The sequence below is a fragment of the Wasmannia auropunctata genome, unplaced genomic scaffold, assembly GCF_000956235.1.
Source record: "Wasmannia auropunctata unplaced genomic scaffold, wasmannia.A_1.0 LD336106.1, whole genome shotgun sequence".
In the NCBI taxonomy this organism is placed as follows: domain Eukaryota; kingdom Metazoa; phylum Arthropoda; class Insecta; order Hymenoptera; family Formicidae; genus Wasmannia; species Wasmannia auropunctata.
Window position 1 is genome coordinate 7,942,447 of NW_012026784.1, and position 21,122 is coordinate 7,963,568.

Here is a 21,122-nt window from a genome sequence, read left to right on the forward strand (position 1 = left end):
AGATGTAATTAACGGAGCAATTCGTTTCCACTAATCTCTCGCTCGATAAATCCTTTACGTTTCATTCCGCGAAATATTTAAGGAATGCCGGTAAAATGTTGATAAAAATTTATCTTTTAATTATTTGGCAACGTATTACATGATACTAATGTAGAATTAGAAATATTATTAATAATTATTGAGAGGATATTAATCTCAGAGATAAGAAAATTACTGACATTTTTTTGCAACTTCACGAACAGCTAAATATCATTTGCATTCCAACTTTTCCTCTCCCAAGGCACCTTCTGTGTTTCGATCGCGCGCACTCGATCAAGTGGGATCCAATTTTATTCTTTCGGATGCATGAATATTCGAGGGACGTGGCGCGGAAGTAAACGGCAGCGAGTAACGAATCCTCGCGTTAACGATTCGGGCATTTCTATCTCTCGCATCGATAGAATCGACACCTTCGATTGCAGCTGCTCGTGCAATCACGCGATGCATTATGGAGCGTAGTAGGTTCGCCTTGACGGTCCGCGATCGTTAGCGCGGGATTGATCGGCGCGTTTTCGCGTCGCGACGCCCCATCGTCCTCGCTGCTCCGTTAATTCCGTATAAACCGATGGAATCGATGCCGTCTACCGAATAAATTAGCGGATGCGCGCGCGCAGATAAAAGGGCGAGCTGGGCGAGTATATATTGAGAAATGCAGTGCGCGATGCGAGCACGCGAACAAGAGAGAAAGAGCGCGCAACAATGACTCTGATAATCTTGGTCAGAGCAAGGTATTCTCTATAACTACAATACTATATATCGATAATAGAATACCTTTTTCCATTCATTATATTTATTGCATATTTTTGCAATGTAAAATATCACAAATGAAATTGTCATGGACAAGTAAAATAATTTATTTCTTTATAATATATTAATTTGCATTATAGTTACTAACAGTTTTTATTTTGCAAGAAAGAAACGAATTATTGAATTATATTGTAATTATTATATTTCTACTTTCAAAATAAAATGATTAAATGTCAACATTGGCAGTAGTAAACTCAAAATTTCATTTAATTAAAAGAATTATATACTAATTGTTTGTTCTTTTTTTTTTAAATAAATAGAACAGATTGAATATTTTTCAAACATATTTGTATTATTATTTCTGGAAAAGTTTCATATTATTAATTGTATGAAATGTGTATAATATAGGTACGTTAATTTACCTTTAATTAACCTATGATCTATATAATTTTCTTGTTTAAATAAGACAAAAATTTGAAAAAAGAAAGATATTTTTGCAAATTAAGTTTTAAAGGTACGCAAATAAATAACATAAAACTTTTTTACATAATTTTAAGCTAATTTTAACAGAATGTTATTTTAACGGATCCTTACGATTTTATATGACATGTTATTTAATATCATCAAGTTAAAAATAAGCTTTATCGATATTAAGTTAAATAATGATCAGTATCGATATCTTTTTATATAAAGACTTTTGTGCCTTATTGTTAAATTAAACGAGAAATCTATCTCTTTGACGTTAAGAGATGATCGCGAATTATTTTGCACAGCGATTATTTATCTCACTGTGGCACTTATTATGAACGATACGACAAGCGCTCCCAAATGAGAATAACGATACAAATGGCAGAAACGCGTTGGCGATTCTAAGCTCGTTCGCCGGCAAACTAATGGCGACGATGAGATGTTCGCGTAATGAATGCCCGCCAGGGGGAAGAGGGAGAGTGAGAGACATGCTAATCGTGGATGCGACGAACGAAACGCTTCTTGTTGTATTCTTCTTTCTCATTTCAGCCGGTGGGATTCGTGACTTTTCACACAAGGGCAGGCGCGGAGGCGGCGAAGCAGGATCTGCAGGTAATAGCCCTTTTCTCGCAGGCGTCGCGAGGCAAGGGAAAAGTCGGGGGGAGAAGGTGGTAGACCTCTCGCAAAAGGGTCTTCAGGGTTGACGCGCGGTTGATATAGCATACATACACAGTGACACTCACTCGTACAGATATGCCCGGCAGTACTTTTTTTTTTTCTTTACGACTCCACCCTGCCTTAGATTCTCCAGCTGGCACGGGTTAATGCTACCTCTAGCTCTTATCCCTCCATTAGTTACTACAATCCACGAGACCTCTCTATCTGACTACTCATTTCTCTCTTACCGTAGCTTTTTCTCTCTATCTTTCTCTCTTTCTCTCATTGGGACCAAACGTAGTACTTACCTTTTGTCTACCTGTATACGTACCAAGGCGTATTGTAATAACGCTGCACCGTGTGGCATTATCGATATATCTATATATGGTGTTGTTTGCCTTCCGACAAGTATCATCCCGTTGCATATACATATATCTAAATATAGGTATTCAAAAAATTCGCTGCGAAAGGAATTCCCTCTAGTGCAGTACGGCAAGAGAAGAAGTAGATTCTCGATTTTATTGATAAATCACTTTCTCTCATAAATTTTAAAAAGAAATTATATTATAAATTCAAGATACTAATACTATGTAATATTTGTAATATCATAGATTTTAAATTACTAGATCAAACTTTTACTTTACAGTTTCTCTCTAGAGTTTTAAAATTCTAAAACTTTAAATTCTGTTTTGAAAACTTTTACACAAACAACATTGTATTTAATTGTCAAGCTAAGAAATAATTTTAATTTTGTTTTGTGCACTACAACTGTGAATACACGTATTGATCATTTAAAATATGAATATATTTATATGTAACGCGTATATATGTATCTGTAAATACATATATCTGCGGGGTGATCAACGTTGATTAAAAAAAAAAAAAAGAAAACCTTCGTATCTCGTCACGCGACATACCTTGGCATATATATCTATACATAATTCGGTCGCGGAATAGTGTTACAGCTTTCGTTGCACTACGGCAATCAGATCGAGTTTTCTGGCTAAGTTGGTCACCCCGTATAGCTCTACCATACCGTTGCAACTGACCTCACGCAATCTGCAATGTTATATAACCCAAGTACGGCAACGGTATACTACTACGTACGTATACGTACGTACCGCGTAGAGAAACATCCTTTTGTCGGATGGACACGTTCGCTGGAAACACCCTAGAACGGACTAACAAACCCACCTTATATGAATACACGTACAAGGAGAGAAACACACTCACACATAAATACGTACATAAATACATGTCTACACGCCCTTGTGCTAATTTCCCTTCTACCTCGCGTAATCCCATGTTATTATTATACCTACATCACTTTCGTCGCTAGCCACCTGTGATTCGATCGGCCCTTTCTGTTTGATTTCGCACGCGCAAAAACGCTATAGTGAGTCTGAACGCTGCATTCGACTTTTTGAGCCTTCCGATATTCTTCTTTTTTTCTTTAAAAACTAGTGCAGACATTTTTTATTACGATCATTCACGAAAAAATCCATCGCGCTATTCTCAGATTCTTTTAAAAAGCAAAATATCTCTATAATTAAGTTTTTTAATAAAGTATAGTATGGTAAAAGTTAATAGAATGAAAATACCTATAATGTTAATAATTTCTAGAACTTGTGTAAATGAATTATTTTGAATATCTTGTATAGATTTGTGAGATATTACTGATATATTTTCATATATTTATATGCAAGGATTTAATAAATAATTGGATAAATAATTAATTTTACATTGTTTTATTATAATTATGTTGAGAAAGTAATGTGTAATAGATGTTTCTACAGTTTTGCACTGTCAATTTTGAAATAAACAGAAGCGAATCATTTTGGCTGAATATCCGGATGACAACGATTTATGGAATATCGATTAACATTTTATTTTCGTAAACATCAATCTGGCTTACTTTCGTGTTAAATTTACGATGCAAAATGAGCGATGTCAGTGAAATATATTGAAGGAAAATAAATCACTGCAGAAAACGTGATCGACGTCATTATTGGAATGGTTAGCGTGATCTATCAATATTTATGTAGACATTATTATTGTGTTAATAAGTAATAATTGCTGCAATTTTATATTTATATAATGCAGGAATTAATATTTGCAGGAATTTTCATAAAGAAATGTTATTACATTTGTCGAAAAAAAATCTCTTTTACATATGTTATATAAAAGTTAGTATATTATACATAAAATGGCAAATATTTCTACATTGTGCCACGTGGATATGTTAATTTTTATTTAAAGACAGATATATAATAGACTCTTATCTTTAAATGTATAAAACTCTTATCTTGAAAAGATAATTTGCAATTCTTTGCCTTTCAATCAAAGAATCACTTTTAAGAAGTTGTTGTGAAAAGAAACACAATATACCCGGAAAAACAAGATCTACTAAAGCAAGTTCGACTAAAAGCGTAATTTTATTTCTGACGGAAGATTAACCCGACGCGCTAGTGACGAAAGAAGGGCTCTCCACTATCGCTCTCTTCTCTCATTTTTTTTTTCTTTCTCTCATTTTTGCCTTACTACACTTACCACCACCCATCCACGTGTGCTCCCGATTTACTAATTTAGGGAATCTATTTGCAGCAGGGGGTTAGATTCGATCCTGATATGCCACAAACCATACGTTTGGAATTTGCAAAAAGTAACACAAAGGTTAGCAAACCCAAGCAACCAGCCGCTGCAGCAGCCACCTCGCACCCCGCTCTGATGCACCCTTTAACGGGACGTAAGTATGCACCGCCACTCGTTCACTTGCTGGATACGTCTCACTTACTATTTCTCACCCACTGCACCGACTACAAAGTGTCCCACTTCCTGTTGTCACTCGGCTGTTTTTTTTCAAAAGGATTTTTTTTTTACATACGTATATATACCCTCCCCCGCCCCTCCACCCGGCCCCCGCGACGGGATCTGAGATCTCGTCATCGAGAATCGTACGACAACCGATCAAAGTACGAGAGGGGGTTTCTCGCGGCAAACCTTCGCGATTAATATCAGTTTGCAACGTAAGGTGTGTACACCGAGTATATACACGCGGTATGCGGTTACAATGGCGCTTATGTTGCGCAAATTATCGTGCTTATTACGGCGCGGGATCGACGATAATAACAGCTATGTTGAGCACAGACAATATCCGATTTCCGTACTGACTATATATGAGTACTGCAAATCCCGCAATCCGTCTAAAGTCAACGGGCTGTTATTTTCTCAGACAACATTAGTTTCTTTGTTTTCACAATGTGTTGTTTTAACTCGGATTTATTTATTTATCTACCTATCTATCTTTATTTGTACTTAAGTTGCAAATTTTTAAACCATTCTCTGAAAATTCTAGATTTTTATATCCTATATTTTATAAAATTTTTTAATTGAAAATTGATTATTTGATGCGTTTCATTGTTTTATTATTTATTGTATATTTTCAACAAGCGTAATGTTTATCGTTCTCGTTTAAATCTTTGTTAAAAATATCGGTCATTTCGAGAGAATAAAATTGATTTATATTTAAAATTATTTAATTCAACTGATTGTGAAATATAAAATCAGCAATTTTTTTGGACGTCAGTTTTTGTCTGTGCGAAATCAGTTCTAATAAATAACGTTTTAATGTGCAAAATATTGCCTGCGTACTTTCATCGTTGTTGGACGGTTATATCTAATGCGGGCATGCGTTCTTTTGAGGTATCCTGGGTATAAATCTTGTCGCACATTCCCGTGTGCGCGTTACTGACATTAAGAACTATGTATGACATTAAGATTACTTGTAAGAAGTCTTAGTCATCCATCCATGTGCATTGCGCGGTGCAGATGGGTGGAGAATATGACGAAAATTTACTATAATAATGGATAACACAAAAATTATCTGTCGAACATGAATTGGAGTTATATAAATCTCCCATACTCTCGTTTATATTTTTAGGATATTTTATATGTAAAAAATATCTCAAATTGTCAGATAAAATTTATTTTAATAATAGTGAAGGTAATTGTTAGCCGCAATTCAATATTATAAGCGCAAAATTGGTGGTCGAAGGATTAAAAATCGTGTGGAAAGTGTAAAAATTATAATTGATCGATTGTACATGGTATTATTCTGAGCGATTAAAACAGCTTAATGGCAAATATAATAACGGTACGTGATCATGCTAATGAACGATCGGGAAGCGTGGAAAATCTGTGAGTATACGTTTTATATATTAAAGTGGACACAGAACAGAGAGGGAAGAAACACGATCGCCGACGATCAAGCCAGTATCAAGGTGGCATACATATATTTCGCAGATCGATCACGGGTAATGGAACGAGAGGAGCAGAATAAAGTTGAATAAATCTCGAAGGTCTGCAAGGTTTACGGGCTACGTGCGCGTTTTACACACGCAATAAATATGTATTTGTGTCACATTGCGGAAACAGACTCTTGCGGACGGACGTAAAGCGCATCAGTTTCCGAAGAAACAGTGACCGTGATAAATTTCGCCGTCGCGGGCGCTGTCTGATTTTTGTATAGAATATAAGATCGTCTTTATTTCCATAATATCCGAACGCATCATCCGCCAAGCGGTGATTTATTACCCGTGTCAGTGACGAATGAACTCGGGCTGCAGCTATAATGGTCTTTGTGATATAATAAGGTTGAGGGATTTTAACGTATTAGTAGATTGTTTTAAACATAAAATAAGACGTTACATTTAAAAAGTATTCTGAATTCTTACTGTGTCACAAATTTTTTATCAATCATGTCGCGTCAGCGAAATAATTTATAATCTTTCTTAATTCTTAAAATCCTCTTTCTATGTTAGAAATTGATTATGAAATCTTTTAATGAAAGATTATATACTTATATAGAAATTATGCATTGCTGTAGCTACATTTGGATAATAATAATGCCACATAATCTTTCGAGTAATTTCCTAATTTGCAGATTTTGGCAAATGTTTTGCGGTACGTGTATGTGGAACGGCGAATCGATTATTTAATTGTCTAAAAATTAGCAGTACCACTGATACTATCCTTCTCTGACTAGAATTAACCGTTAATGGCGTTCTTAATATCGCGCAAATAGACCGTATCTAGCGTCAGGAAATTTCGCGGAATAATTTCGTTTTAGGTGGTAGCAATTTCGTACGATGACCCAATTTCATCGCGCCGCACGCCAAGCCACGTCAATAAGACATAATCGAACTGCCAAACGTAGCTTCGACTGGATTACAGATACCTTCGCAGATGCCGAAGAATCGGAGAAATGAAATTATGGAAATAATTAATGAAAGCTCGACACGGTCAATAATATTTAGTCGGGCGAACGTTCAGTTTGTTTTTTCGTAAAATTATTTACGGCATTATCGATGCAATTTTTAATAGATAATTTTAACTAAATTACAAATTAGAAAATGTTAACTAATTTGTGGAATAATTATTTTAAATTACATAATTATCTGCGTAATTATACATAGAATTATATATACTTTACTATCACGGAATAAAAAGAATGACAGTTTCTTCGACGAATATGTGAATTCGATTTCTCTTTAATGAAAATTTAATGAGAAATATAATTGCGAGGACGTTAACATTAAAAATGAAAGAATATTGATCTCTACTGTATAGAGACACGATATCTATGTACATTTCTGAGAATTATAAAAGTTATATATACGTGCTTTCTAGGTTGATAGATTTCGAAATTGTTGCCAACGCTTTCCAAACTCTCAGAGTTATATTCGTCGAAACTTACCTCTTCTATGTTTCGGGGAAACAAGGCCTCGGCTTTGAGTTTATCCGAAGTAATTCGTTGCTTCCAAATCGAATTTAAATGTAAACGGTATCTCGGTAAATTTACATAGTAGCATATCGGTGAAGTAATCTTCAATACGAAGACTGGCCCGCGTGCTCTGAAAAAACAATAATACAAGTTACTTGAAAAATTATAATTTTGACGTACATCAGATTTCCCGCTATTTACGATAGCGGAAACTTATCAATCAACTTATCAATTGTAATATATATATGACATAAAAAGATCTCGGATTCGTCTTTTTACGAAATGGAGAAAGTACTGCAAAAGCGTTTTATGTTACTATTTTCATAACTGTTTTATTTCTGAGAATGTATAGAAATATGTTTATAGATCAACGGTGCAACAGTAACTTGGCACAGATTTCGTAACGGCTTCAGTCACCATTCACTTTGCGCGGAATGCTCGTATCGATGATAAAATGTGACTCATACGGGAAGTTTCTGCACTTTGATCATGCAAAAGCGAGAGAGAAAAATGCAAACGCATGTCAGCTTTTTACGGCGATTCTCAACTCAATTTGCATAAACGTCCTTTAACTAATCAAATGTGTTTTTATTGCAATTGACGTTGCAAATATTTTACTTATAGAATTATTTTGCGCGTATATTTAGGCTGCGTTCCGATATTCACTGCAAGTACTGAAAATTTATAATATACGTTACGTGCACTATAGATTTTCAGCATTGGCAGTGAATATCGGAACGCAGCCTTAGTCGTGTATATATATACACATATACGCACTATTATATAATCTTTTTATTCTTATATTTTTAAAAAATTATATATTTAAATTAAAAAATATAATAAATGACAAATGTGTATAAAATTTTTAATTAATTACGAATACATTTTATTTTGATAAAATATTTTAATTTAATTTTTATTTTTGTCATAAGTTTCAACATTCTATATTTTTAGAGAAAAATATGTTGAAACTTATGACAATAAATGTTTACTTTCAATACTTTTATGGAAGAAAAATTGACTTCAAAAAGATCGAAGAATCTGTTATTAAAGTATGTATAATGCGATAGAAGTATAGGAAACTTTGCAGAAATTTCTCAGATACACTTTCAGGTATAATGCTGAAATTTGTACAAATTTTCGATTAGGAGACACTGGCTTGTTGCATATCAAAAGTTACGTGAGATGCGCGCGAGCTCAATAAAATTTATGATCGCCACCTAAACTGTTTGCTGGTGAATTATGGAGGAGACTAGTCGTAAGGAATAATCAGGTTAAATTGTATCTACACGACCGCCTGTGGTCGTTAATATCCGACGTTTTGTTATGCTAGTCGCACGGATGGCTTTCGTATTTTTCTACATAAGGTGTAATCAATGGACAAATTACAGAGCATCCTAAAAATACGGATACATCTTTCAATGACAATCTTATTAGATGCAGAATGATAATGTTTCTTTTTCTTGTCTATATGCCTTGCCCTTTCTATCTTTCTCTTGGAAAAATGATTATCTTTCAGAATTCCGAAATTTTAATACTGTTTGCCAATTTCAGTGCTGTTCATTCGAGAGATTACGATCGCTTAGTAGTATAAAATACGACCTTAACGAAATTAACGCGATAAATTGTTGTACGTATTGTGTTAAGACTGAAGATTCGCGCGTGGCGAGAAGACGCGCACGTTGATTGTACGCTCCGAAATTCATGGCCCATTTAACCGAGTTTTCCTCGTTTAACCGTGCGTGCTCAGACGTATTATGCATTATCTACGCGCGGAGGAATGCAGCCTGCATTTTCCCGCTGGAAAATGGTATGCTCGGTTGGCTTTTCGCACGCTGCTCGGAGCCCCCGCGCGGATGTCGACGCGACGCCGCCGCGCCGCGCCGGTGTTGAGCTGCACCCGCAGTAGCGTTAACGTTAACACAGATCCGCGCGTTATATGTTAGTTGGAGACGCGCGGCGCCAAGGTGTTGCAGAGGTATAGGTTCGTGCGAAAGGCCACGTGTGCGTTGTTCGCGTAGTTGCGAGGGTTGCGTGTGTCACAAATGACGGTCTGGAATCGATATAGAAACTGCGCGTCCTTTCAGAAAGGACTGCGCTCTCTCTTTCTCTTGTAGAATTTTTTTTTCTTCTTACCGCATACATATCTCATTCCTTATTCGTGTACGAATGCGGCACGTGCTCGAGAATAATTGTCGACATCTATATAAGTCCCCGTTTCGCGTGGTCGACGACAATAAAACAATGTAGCAATTGCATTTACTCGTGCGGGGAATTCTTATAATTGTATACATTTATTACATCATATGTAATTGCATTTTCTTTCAAATGAGTGTAAATTTAGTTCTGAAAATTGTGCGCTACATGAGAAAATGAGTCGAGTTGATTTGTATCGAGTAATTTATTAAAGTTATTTATTTTTCGAAATGTATATTGGTTTATACCGCTGTTAGCATACGAAATTAATGACAAATATTGGAACAAGTTATTTATAGACCGATGTAAAATCTTATTTGCGTTTTCATTTTATCGTGCATTGAGAATTTGCTAATTTCTTATTGTAAACATAGTATTAACCTTGATATATTAATTTGAATAATGCTATAAAATATAGAGAAAAACATACGTTATATATAAGTAGTGCACAAACAACCAATTCATTGAGTCATTGAGTAATAAATAACGAAAGAGACGTATACATAGTACTTTCAATATGAACTCAATGTGAACGCGCTAATCAACAATAACATATTTATGAATCATAATAGACACTAAATATTTTACATACATGTATAATTTCTTTTTTATCGCTGTTATATGTTATAGAAATTCAAATTTTAATTTACATTTGTACGTATAAATGTACTATTTATACTGCCAATTATTGATCAAATTTACGTACATAATAGAACTTAAAAGAAAATCCAATTAATTGTTGCAGTTATTAATTGCATGAAAACGTAAATATAATTTATATAAATTTTGTATAGTACGTTAATTTCAAATAACAAATAAATGTTTTTACGTGTGAAAACGATAGTTAGTCTTGTAAAATATGTATATTTCTAAGATTAGAGAATTAATCACTTGGTTATATCGCAAAGAAGAAACGCATTGTGTAAATGAACCTCTACTGTGCAATAATGCTGAGGACGCTATGAACGCATGAGAGGTTATTAAATGAAATGTTTCGCCGTAACACTTTCATTATGCGAGTGCACGAGAATAGAATTGTTTCGAGAGGAAGGCAATAAGACTGGAGAACGCTCGTCATCAAAATTATAAATCTATCATTATCATCGTGATACAAGCTATTCTTGCAATCGTACGTTCAAATTACATTTTTATTCGAAGAAACGAAAGCTTAACCAAACAGAAATACATATAAGCCATTGTGAATTAATTAAAAATGGCTTAACATGTACGTAAATATATCTAACCAAGTCTTTTAAACTATCAATTAATTCCTCGTTATTCAATATTTTCTTATTGTCAATTTTACGGTGCTCAATTTAGGAATTAATACGGGATAATTTTTCATGAATACGTTTAATTGCGTAATAAATCCACGTCTTTATAGTCGAATAAATTGAAGGCAACGCGTTGTTTTCCAATTTATTGGATTCAATCGTCGTTTGCGAAATAAATGGAAAGAAAATAAAAAAAAAGTTCTGATCGTCGACAACGGGTGAAAGCTTTCTCCCTACCTAGACGGTGCACGTTTACTCGAGCCTGTATGCTTCGCCATGCGAATCGGAGGTCAGCCTAGAATCAATAAAGTGCACAGTCCTGGCAGGGACTAAAACACACCACCGAATGGCAGACGTATACACGTAAGGGCTCATGCAGTGGCTTCTGTTGGCGAACGTTCACATTTTAATAGAAACAAAGGCAGTTCTTCGCTCGAGGGGAGAAAGGATGAGGTGGGCGGGAGAGGGGTACAAATCTCAGGAGGTTTCATGTGATTTACAATAGTTGCCTAACTTTTGGAAAATTAAACTGTTGCAATTTTCTCGTTGCAAAAAAAGTCGGTTTGCAGATGGAAGCAATGCGATTTTCATTGCAGATGTAATTAGTTTTCATATATACGAAAGATAGAATAACGTCTTTTAATATATTTTAGAAATTAATTTGTAATAAAGAAAAAGAGAAAGTTTTGAGAGAGAGAAAAAGAGAAAATTTTTAATAATTGGGACGTCCGGTCAGGAATATTTTGTGACCCAATTATGCGGCTTTCGACAATTAAAATTGTGATTATTCATTTTTTATTTCCGTTCGTGCTTTAAAATTATTTCACGAATAAATCATCGCCGATTAACCGATGACTAATTTAATCGGAATTTGCTGCATTATATAATTATAACAACATCAAAAATTATAATTTACAATTTAAATTTTATTAATAGTTATAATTCTGGTAAACGTAATTATAATTTATAACAAGGAAATATTGAAAAACGCTGTTGAAAGTGATTTTGGTTAAATCCAACCATGTAATTAAATTACAGCTATACGAGCGGAGAGCCTTCGAATTATACATTGTTATACAATTTTACTTTTTGTACAGATCATTAAAATTACACTATTGCAACGACAAATCTAAGCATAGTCGCAAACGTATTGACGTCGAAGATACTTTTTATCTCTCTTTAAGATCTACATATGTAACATTGTAGCGCTGGCTTGTCATCGAAGACTCAAATGAAATAGATGGGATATGTATACTGCATAGTGCATAGTCGATCACGCTGACGTAGGTATGCAAGTGAATGACGCGAGATTTTCGCGATGTTCGATCGCGCTGCGTAAAGAGCGGCTGTATGAAAGAGCGTTTTGTTATACATTTGCCACTGTGGCAATTCCTAGAGGAGTAAAAAAAAAAATAGCGGCGTAATTGCGCATTCGTGACGGGGAAGGCGCGGTTTCACGCGGACGCAAACTTCGCATTGACTTGCGTTGATCTCGTCGTTGCCGTTTCTTGCAACTTCGCAACAGCAATCGCTTATACGCGAGTACCAACAAAAAGAGGAGCAAACGGGCAGGAAGAGTATTCTGCAAGGACTCGCTAGTATTTTTATCGTTTAAATCTCTTCACGATGGAAAAACCGTATACAGTTAAGTAAGCGCCATTAAGCTGATAACGAAAGTCGCTCGGAAATTAGAATTAAATAACTGCATGGACTCTGAAACGTTTCGAAGAAAAACAGACAATATAAATATTGAATTGCGTAACGAGATCAGTGTCGCAAACGAAGGTTCGCCCGCGAATCGCTGGGATGACGCTCGGGTTTACCATTGTCACTGGCTCGTAACGCCTAATCATAAGTCCCTCTCCAACGATTTACCGGCTTCCAAGAAGAACATTTTTTTCATGCCGTGCCGTGCGACGATTACGCTCGATGGCGCACTATACTGCCATTACACCGCGAATAATCTGCGTTGCGGTGCTCCCTGGAGTGGCAATATTCGCGACACAAAGCTTCTAAATTTTACTTAAGCGATAAATGAATTTTCTACTATAGTTACTTATAATTTATTATTTGCTTATAAATGAAAAAATAAACAAAGTTGAAGCATTAAGGAATGTGGAATGCATTTAAGTTGCAAGAAGAAACACATATTTTTACTTAGCGAAATGGATTTAAATTACCAGAAGAAACATATATTTTTACTCAGCAAAATAAAGATTTTAAATGTTGTGTAATTTAAATAGATTTGCTACATTAATTTATGTCTTATGAAAAACATGAAAATGTATTTGTGAAAAATACTTTACATAATCGTTAAGAATGCAAAAATAATTATTTTCTTAGCTTATTGTATCAATTTAGCATATAAATTTATTAATTATATATAATTTATATTGATGTATAGTAATTTATGTATATTACCTTTTATAATTATTATTTTATTGGGAGATATATGTATAGTAATTGTACATTAATGAAGATAATCCTTAATATGTCTGAGCTTTCATCGATCTTTTTTAATCTCATCGTTCAACTTTCGAAAATCCTCGAATACCGTAATTACTTTCGTATGTCTCTGTAATTTTTAGCAAAAAAAGAAGAACGTAAATTGGACATTATCGATCGCGTAATCGCTATAGTCTCGGCAAAATGTCGATCGAGAATTGCGTCCACTTTCCTTCGACCACAAGCAAACATTTGTCATGTAAATTACGTAATATTTTGTCTTTTTTTCTAGCGTATACAGACACATATCTAATCTCAGTCGCAAATAGGACAAAATAATTTTGCGTATTCTTCATAAAGAGTACGTTGAAAATATCGCGATGTGATTACAATGCTGAAATAATCTGCGCGGCAAATTGGCGCGACCTTTGTCGCGTCGGAAAGTGCGTTTCACCTCGAACCCGATACATTTTATGCGATATTTAAATAGCTTGTTTTGACCGCGAGTAACACGGTTTCGTGACCTGTTAATAATAAATATCATTAGTTTTGTTATAGCAAAAACCAATAGGCAGTTTTTACGTAAAAGACAGTGTATAGTGATAAATAGAAGAATAGATAAATTTGAAAAAATTTTCCATTAGAAGCAATATATTAATATTTCAAGTACAGAGATAATATTTACATAAAATATTTAATATTAATATTTACATAAAATATTTAAATTTTATATTTTAGCAAAACCTTACATAAAAGCTGCCCAAAAATATTACAGGACTAATATAAATAATTATAATGAACAGGATATCTACTGTATATGTGTATGAGCAACATTTAACATTCATTTTATCATTTTTGTTGAAAGATATGTATACATTTTATGTATAATAATAGTCAACATTTAACCAAACTTTTTTTGCTGTTATGTTTGGAAATGTTAATATATTAAATTCAAATATATTTATGATATATACGGGGTATTAAGACAAAAATTTATTTTTGCCATTTCTAGTATCAGTAGACATCCTGACCAGCAAGAACGCGCGTGAAACGCGGTTCGCAACCGCGCGTTTAATTACTCAGGGGAGCGGACTCTATCTAATCCTGTGCTCTATTGCAGACCTAGGGAGCCCGTTCTTCCCCGGTGGTCCTGAATTGTGGCATCATCCATTGGCGTACTCTACAGCCGGCGAATTACCGGGCACGCTGCAACATGCGACGCTGGTGCACCCGGCGTTACATCCTCAGGTCCCCGTACGTTCCTATCTTTGACTATCTGCAGACAAAGCTCTGGAGCCGCCGACGAGCGCCCCGATGCACGTTAGTGATACATGATCGTTATACTCGATTACTCTTACATGGTAACAAGGAGATTCATGAGGGCTCAAGGACCGAAGATGCTTTCGATCATGGCTGCCTTGGGTCCTCGACTCCTGAATTCTCTAGATTCTTGGATATTGAATTCCTTAGTGCTTTAGTCTTTCGATCTCTTTTTGGCTGAACCTTTTGATTTTTGCATTTTTAGATCTCGCGTATAGATTTTTAGGTGTATGAATATTCAGATTCCTAGATTTCTGGAGGAAAAATATTTAATTAATATTTAGATTATTGCTTCAAAAGTTTTTATGCGAATTATTTATATTTAGGGTGCTTTATCATTATCGCATCACAAATAACCTTGAATGGTCAGTTTGAATTTGGAGTCAATTTTTCCATTTTTAATCTTTGAAACTATAATTTTTAAATTATAAAAATTGTCGAAATAAAATTAAATAAAGATTTTATAAAATACTTTACTTTTTATGTGCAAAATTTTATTTTTTAAATGTTATTTAACTTAAAATACTTAATTAATAGCCTGTAATTTGAAACCTATGTGTTTGGTGAGAAAAGGTCCGTTGCAATTGAATCAGTAAATCCGTTAAAGTTTGCAATGCGATAATGATATTCAATTTTATACAAACATTACATAAAACCAGCATTAATAGGATAATCATAATGAATAATATTATGTGGATTATTATAACATCTTTTCCGTATACGCGCCGCGTGTAACGTCAGTCAGCATATTCAAATATTATACGTTTTATATCGTCACAAAATCGATAGCGCAACTTGTCGTCGCACTGCGTGTCCACACGTATTATACAGAAACGTGTAGTCGTGTGGGTATACGTCACGCAAGCTTTGAATCGCGGAGTTTTCGAAGCTATTGCGATGTCTCCGCAGTTTGTCGCGACATGGATTAATTATGGCCGCCGTAGACCGACGTTAATAAATCCGCGGTTTACTTTTCCTCCAGTCTAGTAGCATCGTACGTACTTTCCGCCGTTTTAATTTTATGAGCTGAGAAGAGTATTTAAAACTTGTGAACATTACGTTGATGATGTCTGCATAGTTATTAATGAAGATAAATGAAGAGAGTAAGGTGCAACCCACGTAAATAACACTGATAAGCCACATGTTAGTTAATTAGCAGCATCTAATCTAAGGGTATATGGAAAGTTAAATGAAGAGATATGAGAAGATATAGAAATAAGAGTACGTACATTTTCCATATTAGTGTCATATAGCCACATGTTAGTTAATTAGCAGCATCTAATCTAAGGGTATATGGAAATTTAAATGAAGAGATATGAGAAGATATAGAAATAAGAGTACGTGCATTTTCCATATTAGTGTCTTCGTTATTCTTGGAATTCATCTCTCGTTTAAAAATTTTATATACCACGGTCTGGAATAAGATTGAAGGATCTTTCTACTATTTTAATACGATTTTTGATACCCGCACCAAAAAATTCATGTTCTATTAATAAATACTAAGAGAAAAGACTAATGCTCCAAGAGAAGTTCGAAGCTCGAAGAATCGGGGAAAATTGTTTGGCGTGAGTATACGTTCAATCCCCCTTTGAGATATTGGCGATGTCAATCCGGTGGTACCAATCCGCCAAATCGCATTTATTGATTTTTAATATCGCACAAACCTGTGCCAGGTTCACACGGGTACCTGTCACGCACTAAGCCGAGCCTCGACTTGCTCGTAAAACACTCCTCTACCGATTTCTACGAGGACAAATATCGCAACCGTGCAGCCACGTGTACAAACGTGATACAATCTGTACTTTATCGATCGCATTGCGTGTGATATTATGTGATGCTTTTTATACTGTAATAACGGCTCAATATTGTTTCATAACATGCCACAGCGAATCACGGATTAATCGAGAATGTGTGGGGAAAAAGAATTGTGATGCAATATTTTTGTGAATATATTTTGATACTCATGTTGTAAACTCATGTTAAAACTTTTAAAATTTTAGAAGAGATTGGTAGCTAGATTTTTTAATGCTATTGATTAATTCAGAAATTAATGTTGAATTTTATAGATCAATAACATTATTGGAAATTTTATTTGTCTGAGTTTTTTGAGCTATCGGATATCGGATTTATATATTTTTTGTGATATCGGTAGATATTTCTATGTATAAATAATCGAATCCTTCGACAGAGACATTTTTTTATTGGATTATGCTCTTGAGTTATCGTTTCATATAGTTAAGTTCTTATAAATCTATAAATCATTCCTATAATAATTTCTTCATCAATCTTAAAGTTTCAAATACCTATAAGATTCTATAAGTTTGTGATTCTTTCTTGTTATTTAATAGTGATACGTTACAGAAAAAAAGCTTCGTAAAAGAATATTGATTTGTAAAACATAAAAAAATTTAAAAAAATAATTAAACACAAAATATCAGATATGTGAAATTGTTTTTTTATGACAGAATATCGATTCAGTAAAAATTCAAAAGGATTACGTTGAGAAAGCTCTCGGAAATGATTGAATTGTGTAAGCCAATTTTTTACAGCCCAAACGAAAAATCTCGAATACAAAATATCCTTATTACTAAAATCTAATATTCCTCGAATTTATCCGCACGAGAGAGAAAATCCGTTGCATTGAACGTTTGATAAATCGAAGGCTGTCGAGCCCGGACTGCCGCGCTATTATTCCTTTTTCTCCGTACGCATCTTGCCTTTCCTTTAACGGAAATAAAAAGGAAGCTGAATCTCGAGATATCCACTTGAGGAATAACGAACCGAGAACCTGATAGCAATAACGTCGGAACTTATTAAGTTGAATATCTTCCGCGAGATCCAACTCGATTAAATGCGTTCTCGAGCGACTTGACGAAACCGAGAATGTCGTTGGCGAGATTTATCATCGCTTTGATAAGTTAATAACGATACTCAATGCAAATGATTCAGAATCATTCCTTTCATGTTGATGATATCTTTTAGAGACACATTTTTATGTGCAATTAGATGTGAAATCTGTTGCGTTTCTTTGCGTTATATAATCCATTTCGATAGGCTCTATAGTTACGTTTATTTCTAATTTCACAATGAAAAGTACTGTTGAAATAACTTCGCAATCAAACCAGGAGATATAAAAAAAAAGAAAAAAAATTGTAACTTTAGTCACTTTGACCTACGATTAAAAATAATAATCGACTATTTTTCATATCGGTTTGCAACATATAATTTAAGGCTATTTTTACAAAAAAGAGTTACTGCATAATGTTGACTCATTAACGCGATAACATTCCAGCAAGAAAAACATTTAGAAGACATACAGGGTGTTCTCGAAATGATAGTACACATGGGAAAAGGGTGATTCATAAAAAATAAGTTAAAAATGTAGAATAAAATAAAAAAATATTTTTTATACAAAGTTTCATTTCCAGAAAAACTTGCAATATTTATCAGGCGCGTGCAATATTACATGCATTTGTAGTTACTAATTAAAAGGATACTTATAAAATATATATAATGAGACAAAATGTATTTATTTCTTAATATTTTATTTTTTTGTCTTATTCAAAGTTGGAATACCTTGTAAATTTCAGAATTCAACTTCAGAACGCAATTTAAATTTCTCTTAGATTCTAAGTCTTCGGCCTGCTTGTTTTGATATTGTCGCAATTGGTACACGACACGATATTTCTTTGTCATTCGAATGTCATTCGAATCGGTACGTTTGCCAGATCGGGACGACCTTTAGACCTTTATTTTTTGTCAGAAAAGACATTTTTTTTTGTTGAAGGGACAAACGTAGAGCTGAGAAAGACGGGGCGGATTGACGCAAATGCGTCGATCTGTGCGAGCAGACAGACTACCCATGGCCGAGCGGAGTGTGTGTGACGGAAGTATTTATATTTTCCAGGCGCCTATGTCCCTGCCGCATCCTACGACGTTGACGTCGATACACGCGTCGCTGCCTCATTTTCTACCGTCGCCGGCACTGGCGTCACCGGTCGGATCACCCTCGTCACAGCCGAACATAGCCGTCAGCAATGCGCAATGCTCCACCCTCTTCGTGGCGAACCTGGGCCAGTTCGTGTCCGAGCATGAGCTAAAGGACATCTTCAGCAGGTCAGACATCTCATCCGTTCGCATCTTGTTTCCTTAATCCGTAGCCGCATACGCGAGCGAATTGAATATGCTCGGTTATCGGTTACGCTCGAATCGCTTATCGATTTATTATATTTATATATTCTACATGACCTACACATGTGTGCGTCTGTGATTATCAAGATCCTAAAGACAGCTTTTAGAATGCACCAAGGTGCGTTATCGTCGTATGGCAAAAAGGTGTAGGCGTCGCGAGATAAATTTGCAGAAATAATTTATCAATCAAGTTGAAGTGTTTCTAACTTTGGAATAATTTTTCCGCTTCTCTGAATTTCAATAAAAGATTTCAATTAAATGGATAGTGATGAAATATGCATATTATTATTACGTACTTATATCGACATTTTTTAGCGGGATCTCAATTTAATGCAATATTTGTGCGTAAAATATTATTTAAAAGCCGCCTTATATAATAAATACGTAGATAATTAATTTTATTTTAACGCAAAATGTCAGACGATACGAATATTAATCATAATAATAGCAATGATAATAGATTGCTGGAAAGAACCAAGTCACATTAATATGATATGCACATGCAGGCGGCAAATGCGCGCCAATTGCGATACGGGTACCGATACACGTGGGTCTTATCAGTATACCACGTGGTGGCGATATCACGATGTCGTGATGTATTCGAAACATTTGCAATTCTCGACGAACAAACAGCAAGAATACGGCGGCTCCAAGAACATTTCTACAAATCTTAGAATCATTGACCTTTTTTCTCGATTTCTTAATAAAAAAAATTTTCGATGTGTGGCGGAGATCTTTAATGGGAAGATTAAAAGATCTCTCGATTTTTGGATCTTTAACTTTAAACATCAATTTTTAATTTATGGAATCTGCAATAAATCTAATAATTTGATCTATCAGTATTTTTGTTTAAGAAAAAAATCCTGTAATTATATTAATTTTCAAATTAACATCAAACTTACGTGAATAAATTCCAGATGAATCAAAGATCGGAAGTTCTGCGTTTCAAAGAAGCAACTTGTTATGCTCTTGATTTACGTCATTACAGTTATATAACTTTTGCAAGGATACATACGTCCAAGGATTTCTTACGTTGGACAAAAAACACTATTAAAAAGTAGAAATCGCGAGCATATGTCAATAGCGCGTAATATATGCAATCTTTATCGTTCTTTACGCTTGCAAAATTTGCGAAATACTTACAATGTACTTACTTAATTATCATATTATCGTACTTTACGCCGTTTCGATTGGCATATATCACGGGGCGGGGACCTTCGCAGGTCACAGAGAACATAAAACGCAAAATTGTAATTAAACATGGTGACCCGCTAATTGCGGAGAGAGAGATACTCGCAATTAGACTGCTCAAGTGTCAGCTATCCAACACAAGCGGTGAAGTTAAAATATGTTATCCAGCCGGGCATTACAGTTGCGCTCGCGTAATAAATTATTTTCACGTGCCCCGCCATGCGGAACCTTCCCACGATCCTGAGTACCGCCTGCGGTACGTCGTGAATCATTGAATCGAGAATTACGGACTCTTTCGATATGTCTACGTTAAATCGGTTAGACCGCGGCTAATATCCGCCGGTGTACGGTTCTACGTAGGAATGTGAAAAACTGAAGATCCGGTAGAGAGTCGTTCAGTTACCTTTGATTAATGCTGCGAACCTCGATCACGTATTTGCAATCGCGGGATCTTAATAATTATCAATTAGAAGAGAAAGTTACGCGAATTAATTTTTGTATGCTGCACTGCGAATATGAAACTGCTAGAATACTTGGGTACTCTTTGTTTAATAGAATATTGGGAGCAATTGCTTTGGTACTTTTAATATCGATTACTATGGTTACATTAGAAAAAATAAGCAGAAAGAGAGAATTTAATAATTGGACTGAAAGAAGTTGTGAATTAATAAAATATGACGTATCTTCTATTTTTTGAGCCGTTCACGATTCGCAAACTCAGAAATTCAAGGATCTAAATATTAATAGTGTAAAAATCTTTTTACTTGCTTTCTAAAAATGCATATATAATTATAAAAAACTAAAAAGTATAA

The 21,122-nt window shown here is 34.8% G+C and overlaps 1 protein-coding gene across 3 annotated transcripts in view; it reads left to right on the forward strand.

Moving 5' to 3' along the window:
- LOC105455759 (protein couch potato) overlaps positions 1 to 21,122 on the forward strand; it is an 85,286-nt gene that overhangs the window by 52,786 nt on the left and 11,378 nt on the right. For 2 of the 3 annotated variants that reach the window (XM_011699321.1, XM_011699336.1), the window contains exons 4-7: positions 1,804 to 1,866; positions 4,516 to 4,657; positions 14,729 to 14,862; positions 18,836 to 19,044. In XM_011699321.1, the coding sequence (XP_011697623.1) occupies positions 1,804 to 1,866; positions 4,516 to 4,657; positions 14,729 to 14,862; positions 18,836 to 19,044 (548 nt within the window). The remainder of the gene's footprint in view (positions 1 to 1,803; positions 1,867 to 4,515; positions 4,658 to 14,728; positions 14,863 to 18,835; positions 19,045 to 21,122) is intronic. The other variant, XM_011699326.1, reaches the window with a different exon arrangement.